The sequence below is a fragment of the Triplophysa rosa genome, linkage group LG6 (genome assembly GCF_024868665.1).
Source record: "Triplophysa rosa linkage group LG6, Trosa_1v2, whole genome shotgun sequence".
NCBI lineage: Eukaryota > Metazoa > Chordata > Actinopteri > Cypriniformes > Nemacheilidae > Triplophysa > Triplophysa rosa.
In genome coordinates this window covers 14,496,783-14,511,750 of record NC_079895.1, presented here as the reverse complement: position 1 = coordinate 14,511,750, position 14,968 = coordinate 14,496,783, and the positions used below count along the sequence as shown (strand labels likewise).

Genomic DNA, 14,968 nt, shown 5'->3' with positions numbered 1-14,968 from the left:
CCACCTGGTTTTCCACAGGTCTCTTCACACTCAACCTGTGTATCAAATCGATTCTGGTTTCCTCCACAGCCCCCATACCAGAAGCGGGTGCAGGATCCATTTAGTGGGTCGAAATGCCACTTTAGCACAAATTTAGCACAGGTGCCTTCTTCTTTTGGTAGCTTGCAGATATCAACACTGGAGTACAGGACAACTAATATAAAGAGATGCGCATTATTATTTAATGTACACATTGTAAAAAAGTCCATCTTGAATATGTTCATCTAACAAGAGTAAATAAGTAACTTGAACAAAGAATTTTGAGAAGGAGCCAAATGACTATTTTGTGTATAGTGAATAAGATTAGTCCCCAACGTGTTGCTAACAAGGATTATTTTGTTGACTGGACTGAGATACTCAAGTTTTTATCCAAAACATAAAAAATGGCTCAACTTGCAAATTTGTGTAATCTCAACAAACAGAAAAGTTCCCAGCATGCATTGTGGCATATTTAGTTCGGTTTGTAATCAAAATTGTTCCTGTTTTAATGTTTAACTTTATTTATGCAGTTGTTGTTAAAAATGCTATAGTTGCCTGCTGTATTAGGCGTTTTTTAATGAATGATGTTTCATGATTGTCCCCATGAATGATGTTTGCATTTCTTGTGCATGATACAACCCTGCTCCTGATAGTAGATTCAACACAAACAGCTTGAGCAGTTACTTCATTACAGTTATGTTAGAGTATGTTTATAATGTAATAAAGTAATATAAGAAAACTTTATATTTTGTGTTGAGTGAACTCAGAAATGTGCTTGTTGCACAGCTATTTTAAGTTGGTTCAACTGATCTTTCTTTTTTTTGTAATAACTAAGGAAATCTAGTTGAGATAAACTACTACTCAAAAGTTGAGTAAACAAGAAAAGCTAGTGGAACTAAGATTTGTTAACAAAAACTTTTTTAACAGCATGAGACATTACGTACGTCATATACCTGATTATTCATTGTATTCCAAATGTTTTACACCAAACACTGGGCTATTTGTGACATAATCACATTTTATGGAAACTCTGAAATAACCTCCAGAGGTTCCTGAGGGCTCAACAGGTTACTGTAATTTTACTGTACTGACCTGGAGCCGCTGCTGGGGGAATGGCAGCTCTGAAAGGCTCATCACTAACTTTCCGATCAGCCACTATGGAGTTCAGAAAAAAAGTTCCATTATTATTTTTACTTTATTTTGTATTCTTCAGACTACTAATACAACTCAATCACGGAATGTGAAAAAGCAGAGCAGGACAGCTCGATCCCTACAGCGCTTGGATGAAAGGGGTCAAAGGACACACCCACCTGTCTTCACGCAGCGTTTGAGGCAATCCTCCTCACTCTGAAACCTATTATCATTTCCTCCACAACCTCCAAACCAGAACTGCGCACAGAATCCATTCTTCCTGTCATAGTACCACTTAGCTTCATAGTCTTTGCATCCTTGTCCAGAGTCAAAGTCAAGTGAGCATGGGTCCATAAGATTGTTAACTGAAACATGCCAACAAACAGACAGACAACAAGGAGGGTTTATTATGAAAGGGGAAAGACAGTGATAGTTAGTGATGTCAGATGAAATGCACATATAAACAGTAAATTTAAAGGTATTAGCTAATTATTTCACAAGGGTTAGCTGGATTAAATAATGAATATGCAAATCATGGGTTCATCTTTGAATTAATTGTTCGTGACATCAATTGTAATAGAGCAACATAAATGCCTACTGGTTGCCAGGCTTTGTTATGGTCTTGTTGGTAGACCAGCATACAGTTTAGATGCTGTTACTCTATGTATGTTACGAATGTATGCTACTCCACATTTGATCAATAATGACACCATGATGCATAACTTCAATACTTACTTTCTCGACAGCAATATGATTGTTAAACTATCTACATGTCATGCGCGCAAGGGCCATCAGAAAATATACTGTCTCCACTTTCATTTATTAACCATAATCATTTTGTTTTATTTAAGTTTTGGTCCGTGCAATATTTACAGGACAGGGTTTCAATAAATTCAATACATATTTGGCCAAATCAGCAGTATTTGAAGCACAGAAATTATTTTGACTTGTACCTTATCACAATCAAATTAAAACGTACGTTTTTTGGAATATTGCAGTGTTTGTTATAAATAATCTATCAATGTAGTTTTGTTTTTAATTCATTAGCCCTCAATCTATTTTCAAAACATTAATCTCCCCCCTTCACCTCTAAATGACATATATCTCTAAAAGCAAGAAACCACCCTATATTTTTGTTATTCCAGAAGCTGTTCCACAATTTGGAAAGAAATTCCATTTCAACTTACAACAGAAGTGAATTTGTAAATAATTCGTAAGATATTTATTGTTTAATAAAACAAATATAAACCATTTTTGTGGTAGCCAATATGAAATGCTGTAGCTTAAATTCTATTAAACTTGAAAAATTGCTTTATTTTCCAAGCTTAAATTGTATTACATTTGATTTATTTAATTTTTTGGTTTCCAATTCATTAGAATTATATGTCTTCAATCTTAGTCGCTTATAAAATGGCCCCAGCACAGAGAAAACATGCCTTTGTAAAACATTCTGCATGTCGTCAAACATGTAGAACAACTTCAAATTCTTTTCATTTAAAGCAAGCATTGCACCTTGTTAGTGGTCATCCAGTTTAGATGAGATGTAATACAATGTACTTACAGTAGGTTAGTGTATTATTGTTCGGATCATTTATGTTAAAAGTAAAACCTGCACTGAATAAAAGGCGGTAAATGAGTTCCTACGACCAACATATGGAGACAATGACCTCACTGCTTTGCTATGTCTAGTCTCTGTTATAAAAGCAAGAGGACAAGTGTTTCAGATTGAAAACCCAAAAGATTGTGAACAGACTGACTGACCAACAAACACTCTTAAACAGTCCTGAGTTTGCAAGTGAAATGTTGAACTTATCCATCCAACCTGTAGTATGAGCTTTTATACACTTTAGTTTAAACAAGCTTAAACAATGTGGTGATAGAACAGATAAACTCCCAATAATCAGTAGAAGATCTGTCCATAAGGATAAAAGACAGGAAACCTCTAATGACAGGATCTTCATACCAAAGCACTGGGATTATTGCTTTCATGAACGATTTGAACAATATGTTCTCCAGAAACAATACAAATAGAACTCAGCAGGAAAGCCCACGAAACCAGCTCGATGAATAACATTCTAGTGTTATAATACATGCATACAATAAAAAAACTTTAGATCAAATCTTCTGCATCACTTACTAATCTCTGGTTTATGTAGGGGCACAGTGGACACAATTCCCATCACCTCACTTTCAGTATGAACCTTCTGTTCTGTCGATTCTGTAAAAAAAAGACAAATCTGAAGTTAACTTAGCTCAGTTTAAGGACTATTTTAACTAGAGATCATAATGCCCTTGTGGTGACATCCCATAACACATAATACTCAATGTGCCATTCTGCTGTTTATGATAAAACATACTTCTAGATGTATGGATGTATGAAGTATGGATAGATCAGCCAACATTCACATTTTTACTTCACCCTCATGTCATTCTAAATCAGAATGAATTTATTTCTTCTAGGTAACATTGAAGAAGATATTTTGAACGAGGTTGGTAACCAAACAACATTGGTCGCCACTAACTTTCATTCTATGGACACAAAACCACTGAGACATTTCTCAACATATCTTCATTTGTGTTTCACAGAAAAAATAGTCATATACAGATTTAAAAAAACACGAGGGTGAAAAAAATCGGAAATAATTTTGATTGGGTGAACTGTCCCTTCAAAATAAAGAGGCTAAGACTATAAATGCCATGGTACGACTGTTTAGTCAAATGTAAATTAGTCTTGTCTCTGCAAAACTGAATCATAATGCAAATTCTGTACACCACTTACTAATTTCTGGCATGTTTAAGGGTGCAGTGGACAAGATCCCCATCACTTCACTTGGAGTGAGAACCTTCTGCTCTGCCGATTCTGTTGTAAAGGCCAAATCGGAAGTTAACTTCATTTCAAAGAGCTCCAAGCCAAGGCCGTCATGGTACGCTATATTGTAATTGGAAAAAAACTTATATAAACTATAAATTAAGTCCTTTGTCACTTACTAATTTCAGGTCTACTCAATGGTGCAGTGGAAACGCTCCCCATAATTTCACTGACATTAAGAATTTTCTGTTCTGCTGAATCTGTTAAAACAACAACAACAAATTTAAGGTGAACTTATTTTTGATTGTTCCAAATTTTGCAACAGCTTCAGAATTCATGCTTATCAAACTCTGTGTAACATTGTGAACAAATGTAAACAAAGGTCATCAAGAGTTCTCTCTGCGTTGCAAGTTGATGTAGACTGTAAAGATAGTTTTCTAAGTTCTTACTAGTTTCAGGTTTACTCAGGGGTGCAGTGGTAACACTTGCAGTCACTTCACTGGCCGTAAGAATTTTCTGTTCTGCAGATTCTGTTGAATAAAAAAACAAATCTGAGGTGAACTGGATAATCTATCAATACATACATTTATAACTGAACATATCAAGCCATAAACTGTGGTACAGACTGGTCTCCTTTCTGCCTTGCATTTTGTTTTTAGATCGGATTTGCAAAAACCTTTAAACCATTACAGTCTGTGGAGGAGATCTTCTGGCACTTACTCATTACTGGTTTACTTGATGGGGCAGTAGGCACAATTTTCATTTCACTCACAGAAAGAACCTTCTGACTGGCTGCTTCTGTTCAGAAAGATGAATTAGGGTGAGTTTGAGGGTAATGATGTCTTGTAACGTCATGTGGATACATTTTTCAAAGATTTTATTTGGTCTTTCATGTTTTTTTGAAGCATGAAAGGCTCATTATCTAATCACTTTCATTGTCTTGAGTATTTGAGCTTACTTGTGGGAACGATGCCTTTGTAGGTACTGGCAACATGACCGCTGACATTGCGAGTGTTGACCATTACATGATATGTCTCAGCTGCCTCCAGTTCACTGACGGACAGAAGGCTGCCCGTCACGTTCTTTCGCAGCACCAGACTATGATCCCTCAGTCGAGTCACTGTAACCTCATGGGTGGCCTTCGAATCGCCACTCAGCCACTGTAAGGAGAAGCCACTCGAGGTGACGTTAACCAGATGCAGCTCGTCCATACCCAATTCTAGACAAACACAGAGACATGAACTGTGACACTCTTCTTAAACATTACTTTTGACTAAAACACCAACAAAAACTATAATGTGATTACCTTTATGTTTTCTGTCATGAACCTGCTGCTGTTCATAATGCTTTTGGTGTTTGCTGGAAAAGATTTCACAATGTTATGTTCAAATATGCATAAAATGTATGGATCAAAATGGCTGAAATCAATTCTTGAAAATCAATATTATTTATATTATCAAATACAAAAAGGAATAGCTCACCCAAAATGCCATGTTTTATTGGGTTTGTAATTATGTAGTAATTTTTTTAGAGCAGTAGACTAGGAATTTGGATAATTTTAAAGAGTAAATAATTTATTTTATTTTCTTTGTTCTGATGAACACAGAGAAAGATATATGGAAAAATGCTTGTAACCAAACAGTTCTTGGCTACCACTGACTACCATAGTAGGAAAAATTCCAACGGTAGTCAAAGTGCCCCAGAACTGCTTTCGACATTGTTCAATTTATCTTCTTTAGTATTCAACAGAACAAAGAAATGTATAAACCTACTATGGTAGTCAATGGTGGTTACAAACATTCTTCCAAATATCTCTCTCTGTGTTTATCAGAACAAAGCAATTTATACAGATTTGGAACAACTCAAAGGTGAGTCAATGATTTTTGGATGAACTGTGCCTTTAATAATTTACAAATGAATGGTCACATCAATCTACTTACTCATGTATTTGTGGCGATCTGAATCCAGTTTTGTGTGGCTGGTCACCCTGATACCACTGACACTTCTTAGCGACTTCAGGGGACATGTACAAAACATTTTCAACTGTATAGAAAAAACAAATCAGATGTCAATTGCAGTTCTGGATTTTTACAAAAAATGGCATTGTCAACTAGATACAAGATGTTGACCTCAAACCACACTGAACACAATGGTCTATAAACTTAAAAATAATATAATCATGAGATATTTACAGAACAGCGTTTGACTTACGGCTGAGGTACTTGGGCAACAGTTTGGCAAATATCTGAATATGGTCATCATAGAAGCCTGATGGTCCATCCACTCTCTTGAAGAACACATCTGAAGGTTCACTTGCCACTTGGGCCAGGACACTAACATCACCTGGACTAAACTGCTTTCCAACCGCTATTACCACAATAAAGTACCCCTTGCATTTTACTTCAATTGAGGCTTGTAGTATCCTCTCCTCATCCTCTTCTACTGGTCCAGTGACCAACAGAACTAACACCTTCAAGTGACGAGGATGTGGTGCCTTCTCATACACATGTTCCACAGTGCCCTCAAGTGCGGCTGCAAGGTGTCGTCCTCCCTCCAGCTGGTGCACCTTATCCATCAGGAAGGTTCTGACGCTGTCTGCTGACCTGTGGTCCGTCAGGCCAAAGGCCATGCTGATGGGAATGCCGCTGCCATTGTGCAAGTATTCGTAAGGGGTGTGCTGGACCAGTGCCACTCGAGCGTGATGACTGGCTATGGCTGGATCAGGAGACAGCTCCAGCTGCTCTACCATCTGAGACACGTATTGCTTTATGCCCATGAAGACCGAGGGCCAGGTGCTTTCTGAGCTGTCCACAATGAAGGTCATGTCGATGTCCAAGTCAGTGGTGGGGTCTCTCCGGCCTCTGACTCCACGTGGAGGGACGTAGTCACACATCGTATCCGGAGCACAGAAGTCTGAAATGGTGACAAACCAAAAAATGACATTCAAACATATTCCGTGTTGTAAATGCGCAGTAAGTAGGTCTAAAAAAAAACTACAAGAAAAATCTGATTTTACCCAGGCAGATATGGCAGGTCATGATCTTCTTCACAACATTGTTATATTCAGCACTTCCAGGTGCGGGTAGGACGATAACCTGAGCTAATGCAGTGTTGTTACGCTGAAACAGAAATTGCTCAATAAAATGCTCTCTTTTATGCCAAATATTGAATCAAAACATTCTCAGGTTTTATACTACAGCATGTAAAATAAGACTAGTTTGTCAAATTACATCCCTTTACCTAGAAGAAATCTACATTTGCAAACCTACCTGCAAGGCTCTAGTGAGCTGACGATCTTCACGATTAAGAAGGAAAACCGAAGCAATTCCAGCATCGTAGAGACGGAGAGCAGCGGTGCTAAATTCCCTCGTGACTGTCACCTGGCCGTTGACGAAGAAAACGGCAAGCTTGCGCACAAGGAAGCCACTGCGGACCCTCTTGAATGTGTTCTGTGCAACAAAGTTCATTGCCGTCTCCAAGCTTCGCTGCTTACGGGTCTGCTGAGCCTGGAGCCCTTGGACTCGTTCAATGAGCGCTCGCTTCTTCATGGCATCCGCAAAGCGTATCTCGGTGGTGACCTCGTTGTTGTAGAGTGCTAGAGCAACACGGGCCCCTCGTGGACAGTTGCTCTCGGAAATAGTGATGTCTCTGACCAGACTTAGAACAGTGTCTCGCATGTTGTTGAAAACGGAGCGTGTTACACCATCTGATGCATCCAGGGCGAAGGCCAATTCAGTGGGGTAGAGAGGACATTCCTGTGCCCCTGAGGAATCAGAAACTCAGAAGGTAAACTGGCAGTATTGTGCAGTGAGTTATTTACTGTAAGATCTTAAACAGCACAGTGCAGATGTTAAAGTTGCTTAAAGTTTACTTACCATAGCAGCAGGCTAAAAAATGAAGAGAAAGCGAAGAAATAGGAAAAATGTAAACATATTACACTTCAACTATGAGAAATGACTACATTGTAAATCTACAGAACTTTTACTGCACTGGATGGATATTTATTTACATTCTCATGTAATAATTTTCAAATACTTACGACAGTTATCTCTAATTTTCTTGACCAGTTCACATTGCTGTTAGAACAAAACAAAAATATAACATGTTAACAAGGCATGTGTGTTGCAAAAATGTTGGTAAAACTGAACATTAAGGGGCGGTTTCCCGGACAGGGATTAGCCTAAACCAGGACTAGGCTTTAGCTAAATTAGGATATTTAAGGCATTTTAAAAAACATGCTTTACAAATAAACATTACAGTGTGCATCTTGAAACAAAACAATCGCACTGATATATTTTAAGATATGCAAGTGCAAGTTGTTTTCGATCAAGATGCCACTCATTTTTAAAGTAGTCTGGGGTTAGGCTAAAACCCCGTCTGGGAAACCGGCCCTAAGTGTAATACTGAAAAGTATGTACCACCACACCAGGTCCTCTGGGTCCTTTCTGGCCCTGTTTATGACAACAGACGAAAACATGATTTTCTCAACAGCTGAAAACAGTTGGGTAAAGCCATCTGGATTTATTCCACTGAGCTTTGGGTGCCAAACAGACCGAATGTGTTTGTCACTAGTATTTTACAAATTTTAACAGCTTGTTTATGTCAAAGCTTATGATATGTAGAAAGGATGTTTTATGTAGAAGTTTGTAAGTTCACATCAATATTTTTTTTAAATCAATTCAAAGACAAGAAGTATTAAAGCAAGGTGCTTACGTAAGGCCCCGGGTATCCAATTTCTCCCTTCTGACCAGGCCCACCAGGCCCTCCTGAAGTTCCCTACAATGCACAGCCATATTGTTGGTGAGTACTATAGTATGGATATAATGACCCCATAGAGAGTCATTTAGTCAAACTAACTTACTCTCTGGCCGTTGTTTCCTCTAGGTCCAGGTCCTCCTCCTGAACCAGGGTCACCTGCTGTACCCTATATGAACCAATTCAGATTAAACACACAATAACTTGCAATGTGATGCACTGCGGCAATTCAAGTGCATTAATATAAGAGCTATAAATAAAACATTTAAAACAGTAGCCTATAGGCCTAGTAATCTTACCCTTGGACCAGGGAAACCAGGGAAACCTTCATCACCCTAAAACATAAAATTTGTTCAACATGCAGAAATCTATTAGGTATGTACATATGGAAGAACAATTCAATGTATCTACTACTTTATTTCCTTCTGATAAGAATGCTCACCATTCTTCCTTTTGGACCAGCTATACCAAACCCATCACGTCCATCCTCACCCTGTATAAACAAAAAATCTGTTGTGTCCATTTAACTCTCATTTGCATTTAAATGTTACAAAAATTTGATAGTAAAATTTGCAAAAAACAAACAAACAATGTGTTTTATCTTAAAATGTTGATTGTACTTTGCATTTTATTTAGAATGTGTAAATGTTTGAATGAAATGTTGGTTTAGCTGGTGTAGGATTTGACTCCTCACTTACAGCTTCTCCACGGGGTCCCTGGGGTCCCACAACACCGTTAGGGCCTGGCTCCCCTGGTTCACCCTTCAGAGGCATTAAAAAATTAAAGCATATTGGTTTTATAGTCGACAGAGATAAAGGGGTATAAAATGAACAAGGGTGACAAGAAAGGTACTGATAGAATGAAATTTAACAGCTGAAAGAGCACTCTACTTCTCACACTAGTGCATTTAAACCAAAATGTGAGTTAATTTCCTCTGCCCAAATTAAACAAATACAAACTTTTCCAAAGCTTTGCTTCAGGTCGACACAGAGATGTTTTCTTTAAAATGTGCCTGCCTATAAAGGTTTTGGTAAAAGTGGCTGAAGACATCTGTACCTTACGGCCAACAGCACCTCTTCTGCCCTTTTCTCCACCAGGTCCTGGCAGTCCTCCTGGGCCCTAAAAATATAAAATAAGATATTTCGTCAATATAAAACAAACTCAAGAGCATGCCGCTATGATTTAGGTTACTTTTGTTTCAAACCATTACATTATGTCGTGTCTTCAGCCATTATAGTTTTGAGTAGCAAAATCATTTCTCTTACCCTTGGACCGGGGTTTCCATCCTCTCCCCTAACACCAGGTGCTCCAACAGGTCCAGCGGGACCCTAAAATAAAAAGGCATACAAGCCATCTCTTATCATGTGTACATTTTACATTACAATACCAGCAAACCATAAATTTGGTTTTATATTCTGATTTATAATTGATTTTCCACAAATGCAGGGATGAATTGCAGATACTTGTAATCCAGTGGCGATCTGTGACTCCTCTTCAGGGGAAGCAGTAATAAGAAGCTCGGCAATAGATGTATTTATCCCGTCATGTGTGTGGCGCGTCATGTCAAAATATGTGCCTGCAGCAGACGCGTCAAAAGAGTTTTTAATAAAAGAGACGTTCGCGTTTGCTAGATACTTGCTTAGTCTCATGTGTAATCAGAGTTAAGTGTTAACGCAGTGTCTTCTGAACGCGAGCGTCTCTTTTATCATAAACCCTTTCGACGCGTCTGCAGCAGGCACGTATTTTGACATGATGCGTGATGCACATAGGTTCACGTCAAGCGCTGAACACGTACTGTATTTTGAATACCTGCTTCCCCTGAAGAGGAGGCACCGATCGCCACTGTTGTAATCATGGCTTGGTAAGCTTTTTGTTGTTTAGTTCTTTGCCAAAATGTTAATTGTTCTCTCATTTGTAAGTTGCTTTTGGATAAAAGCGTCTGGTAAATGAATAAATATAAAGGTAAATAAGTTACCCGAGATCCTCCAATTCCAGATTCTCCTGGCAAACCATCAGCACCAGGTCTTCCAGCAGCACCCTAAAGATGCAACACAGCCATGAATAAATTCACAGAATTAAACTACTCTTGCCTATGGGCTCAACAGTGTTCTTAATGGATCTCTGTGTAAGTAGCAAAACAATGTTGAACAATGTGTGTGAATAAATGGTATAAAACAGCATATTTTGAGTAGTAATAATATTTTAGGTGTCTACTTACAGCTTGCCCAGGAGGCCCCCTTCTGCCATCGGGGCCCTTTTTCGACAAAGAGAATATCAAGAATTATGTCCAGGACAAGTTAAGACATCAGCATACAGTACATATACAGTTAAAAAAATATGAGATTTTTTTATTAAATCAACCCTTTAATTTCATAATTCATGTTTTTTCATCATTTTCATACATGGCCAGATTACACCACACTATTCTGTATTCTTCTCAAATGCAATTAAGAAACCATTTTTGTCCCATGGCAGTTTTGATATTTACTTTAGTTGTAGTACTTTCGCTTGAGGTCCAAAACATTGGAACTTCTTAAAATGATGCTACTAGGTAAATGAGTAAAGACACACATACCGGTCTGCCTGGTTCACCAAGATCTCCTTTACTTCCATCCACACCTGGCTCTCCCTAGAAACAACATACAACAATGAGCTTCAAAAAACACATCTGTGTGCACTTTACTTATAATTGCACAATTGCACATGCAAAGATTACAAATTGTGTAGTAACTATGAATCACACTCAGACAGCAGGGCTTGAGTATGTCCAGACAATAATGTAGTTGACTTATAAGAAACTACAGTAGGCAGAACTATGAGCCCAGCTAAATTGATTTTGGTGCCTGATTTCACAATGTTGATGCATTATGCTTTAGATCTGATGACATACCAACAATAAACAACAACAATGGCAGGATGGCAGATTAACTGGATTTAAAAAAAATGTACCGCTGGGCCAGCATCGCCTGGATCGCCTTTAGGTCCCATCTGGGTATTATCTCTTCCTGGTGTGCCCTATGCAACAACAACAACAAAAAAACACTTCAATCGTTGGATAAATATTTACCCTAAATGTGTATATTAAACTAGTGATGAGTAATATGGATAGATGTGATTATTACTAATACTTACTGGATCACCACGGATCCCAGTCTGACCAATATCTCCAGCCTGGCCTTTGGCTCCTTTAGGTCCCTAGAAATGTTCAAAAAAGGTACTAGTAGATTCATGACTTGATTTTTCAACCATCAACTATTTCCTTTATGACCCAACAGGTTACCCTTTGTCCGGGGTTTCCTCTGTCTCCTGGAGGTCCAACAACTCCACTTGTTCCCTAAAAAAAAAAAGATTTTAAGCAGGCATACACTCAGAAGTCTGGTTACACAATTTTAAACTATTACACTAGTTACTGTTTGTTTGAAATAAATACTGTTGCATTAAATATGCTTGTCAGATTACCTCTTCCCCGTTGATTCCATCTAAACCAATTTCTCCAATTTCACCCTAAAAGAAAACAAATGATATAACTTAAAACATATTCTTAAATGTGTTGACATTTATGTAATGTTATGTGCAGAGCAGTATATCATTATATTATACAGTAAGGTAATTTTCTATTGAACAATTTTAATGCTTTTAGTGTTTATCTGTAGTTCTTACCTTTTCACCATTGTATCCTCGAGAACCCTGAATGAAAGAAAAACAAATACGAAAGACTGGTTACATAATGACGTTAAGCACAAACAAAGCAATTAGGCAAATTAAGGAATTTTAAGCACCTTCTTTACCAGAGTAATTTAATTCACTTACTTTAACACCTCTTTGGCCTGGACATCCTTGGAAGCCTTGAGTTCCATTTACACCAGTTGGACCTCTCTCTCCCTGTAGAAGGAGGAGGAATAATTAATGTATACAGTATAACCATTTAATATTTGCATATATTTACTGTTGTTGCTCTTTTGGATTTACTCCACTGCTATTACATTTTTTTCTGTTTAAAGAACAGATGCACATAAACTGTATTAAAGACTGCAGCCGAGACAAAGATGGATTTTAACAGCCACACAGAGAACCAACATGAGAACTAACACAGGTAGATTTCCTCAACAGTGATTCTCATTTGTAACTGATGAGATGTACAGTGATTAAAATAATTGATCAGTGACACTGATCAATGCAGTTTCTGAAAACGAGAGGGTTATGTGGGTCAGAGTCAAACTACTTTGAAATTATTGGAGGTAGCAAAGAGACACATTATTTTTTTATATGACACTGTAAATAATCAATACTCACTGGTCCACCTTCATCACCAGGATGTCCACTGAAGCCTTGACCACCAGGCTGACCCTACAGACAAACAAACATGACATGTGTTAACTTCAGTTTATGAAATTACATTTTTTTCTACTGTGTTCTATCCCAAAACAAGTACTTTTGGTTAAATTAAATACAGAAAATATTTGACCTTTGGTCCAGCCGTTCCAACAGCTCCTCTGTCCCCTCTTTGACCATTACACTTGCATGGAACAGAACAGCAGTCCCTCTCAGCAATGTTGTCCTTCAAACACACACACAAAAGTTTTTTTTCGCACAACATATTTATACATTTTTGCCCATTTTAGTAGTTATCCCTTTTGTTTAACGGTTCTCACCAGTTCTTCCAGTAGCTCATAATCCAGGTCCATGAGGTTGACACGCAGAGGTCGTGTGTACCTGAAGCCACGGCCAAATTCCAAAAGAACCGCATCCTCAAAGCGTGGAACTCTTTCCAGACCAACAACAATAAAACTACTAACACCTTAAAAACAAAAATAACTTGTTTAGAAAGTGATTAAAAAATGCAAAATCATTTAGAAAAAAAGAAATGTTTCATACAGCTCATACAAAATGAGCCTCATTTTAAATGCGTAATTCATGTTTTAATCCTGATCATACTTACCAGCCAAACGCATCTGTTCAACTCGTTCTTTCAGAATGTTATACTGGACATCTAATCCATCAGTCAAGTGAATCACAACCTTTATGGGTGGAAAACCACATAAAACATAACGCAGAGTATAAATAACCAAATACATAGAGATGGTATGCTATAAATACAGTGTGAGTATGAGTGTGTTGATACTTTGACTTTGATGTTAACATTTTCTCTGAATGAGAACAACGTACCTTGACAGTGTCTGAAGGGCGACTCTTGAATCTGTCAGTATAAGCTTTGATTGTGGCACCGTTCAAAACAAAAGGCCCGCGGTTACGGAGGGCCCTGAAGGGCTCAAGAAGCTCTGTGTATTTTTCAGTGAAGTCCAGCTGAACAGGCTCTGAGGCAGAATCCATTGCAAGTACCCCCACCTGTATTGTGGGGACTTGGCCAGAAGTGCAGCTTATGGCCTGCATCTGACTAATGCGCTGAAGAATTGCAGTCATCTTAGACTCTAATGACCTCTGAGCGGCAAAGATATTCTGCGAACCCACATCAAATCCCACGAGAACATCCAATTTGCATTCTGCCAGGGTAAAGAAATTGACAGGATTAATAACAATAAAAAACTTTTTATAAAAAAAACATAATACATAAAAGCAAACCTCTTGCAGTGTCCTGTGTTGTAGTGCAGTGTCTTATTCCTCTCACTTCATCATCAAATGCTTGCAAAATCTGCTCATTCAGTTCAGAGAGTTCTGGGAAGGTGCTGGCTCGGGCCACTGTAGTCGCTTCACTGCCCAGATTATTGAGCTCGTCCACAATGTCACCTACCCCAACAGCATAGATGCGCACACCGGTGTTTTTGAGAGCTAGTGCTGCTGACTTGCCATCATCCTTGGACCGTCCACCAGGGATCACCATCAGAATCTGTGGAATGCTTTCATCTTTCCGACTGCCTCTTTCTTTAACAAAGTGCGTTTGCTGGACGTGGCGGATAGCATTGCCTGTTTTCATTTCTCGACCTCCCTTGTAATCTGTTTGGGATATGGCACTGATGATGTCGTCCTTATTTTTGTAGGTATTGAGGTAGAAGACGTCTGTCACATCCGCGGCATAATGTGCTAGACCGATCCGAAGGTCGTCTCTCTCCGTGTAAAAAAGATCAATTAAATTAACAACAAAATCCAAGACCTCTTTGAAATTGTCCCTGCCAAGATTCATTGAGCCGTCAACCAAAAAGACAATGTCAGCAGCTTTAGCCTTCGGGAGGTCAGGACCTAGGGAAGATGAGACAAAAGAGAATAAAATTATCTGTAATATATCCCACTAACATGCCA

At 38.3% G+C, this 14,968-nt stretch overlaps 1 protein-coding gene across 1 annotated transcript in view; it reads right to left on the bottom strand.

Annotated features, from left to right (window-relative positions):
• Positions 1 to 14,968, bottom strand: part of col6a3 (collagen, type VI, alpha 3) — a 53,392-nt gene that overhangs the window by 1,178 nt on the left and 37,246 nt on the right. The window contains 39 exon segments of the mRNA XM_057335483.1: positions 5 to 193; positions 1,111 to 1,173; positions 1,329 to 1,514; positions 3,287 to 3,367; positions 3,929 to 4,009; positions 4,138 to 4,218; positions 4,408 to 4,488; positions 4,679 to 4,756; positions 4,917 to 5,177; positions 5,265 to 5,317; positions 5,899 to 6,001; positions 6,170 to 6,871; positions 6,975 to 7,077; positions 7,228 to 7,721; positions 7,834 to 7,845; positions 7,998 to 8,034; positions 8,377 to 8,409; positions 8,672 to 8,734; positions 8,820 to 8,882; positions 9,013 to 9,048; positions 9,156 to 9,206; positions 9,412 to 9,474; positions 9,770 to 9,832; positions 9,979 to 10,041; positions 10,689 to 10,751; positions 10,932 to 10,967; positions 11,289 to 11,342; positions 11,663 to 11,728; positions 11,846 to 11,908; positions 11,994 to 12,047; positions 12,173 to 12,217; positions 12,374 to 12,400; positions 12,524 to 12,595; positions 13,007 to 13,060; positions 13,179 to 13,271; positions 13,366 to 13,511; positions 13,653 to 13,731; positions 13,880 to 14,214; positions 14,294 to 14,908. Of these exon segments, the coding sequence (XP_057191466.1) occupies positions 5 to 193; positions 1,111 to 1,173; positions 1,329 to 1,514; positions 3,287 to 3,367; positions 3,929 to 4,009; positions 4,138 to 4,218; positions 4,408 to 4,488; positions 4,679 to 4,756; positions 4,917 to 5,177; positions 5,265 to 5,317; positions 5,899 to 6,001; positions 6,170 to 6,871; positions 6,975 to 7,077; positions 7,228 to 7,721; positions 7,834 to 7,845; positions 7,998 to 8,034; positions 8,377 to 8,409; positions 8,672 to 8,734; positions 8,820 to 8,882; positions 9,013 to 9,048; positions 9,156 to 9,206; positions 9,412 to 9,474; positions 9,770 to 9,832; positions 9,979 to 10,041; positions 10,689 to 10,751; positions 10,932 to 10,967; positions 11,289 to 11,342; positions 11,663 to 11,728; positions 11,846 to 11,908; positions 11,994 to 12,047; positions 12,173 to 12,217; positions 12,374 to 12,400; positions 12,524 to 12,595; positions 13,007 to 13,060; positions 13,179 to 13,271; positions 13,366 to 13,511; positions 13,653 to 13,731; positions 13,880 to 14,214; positions 14,294 to 14,908 (4,842 nt within the window).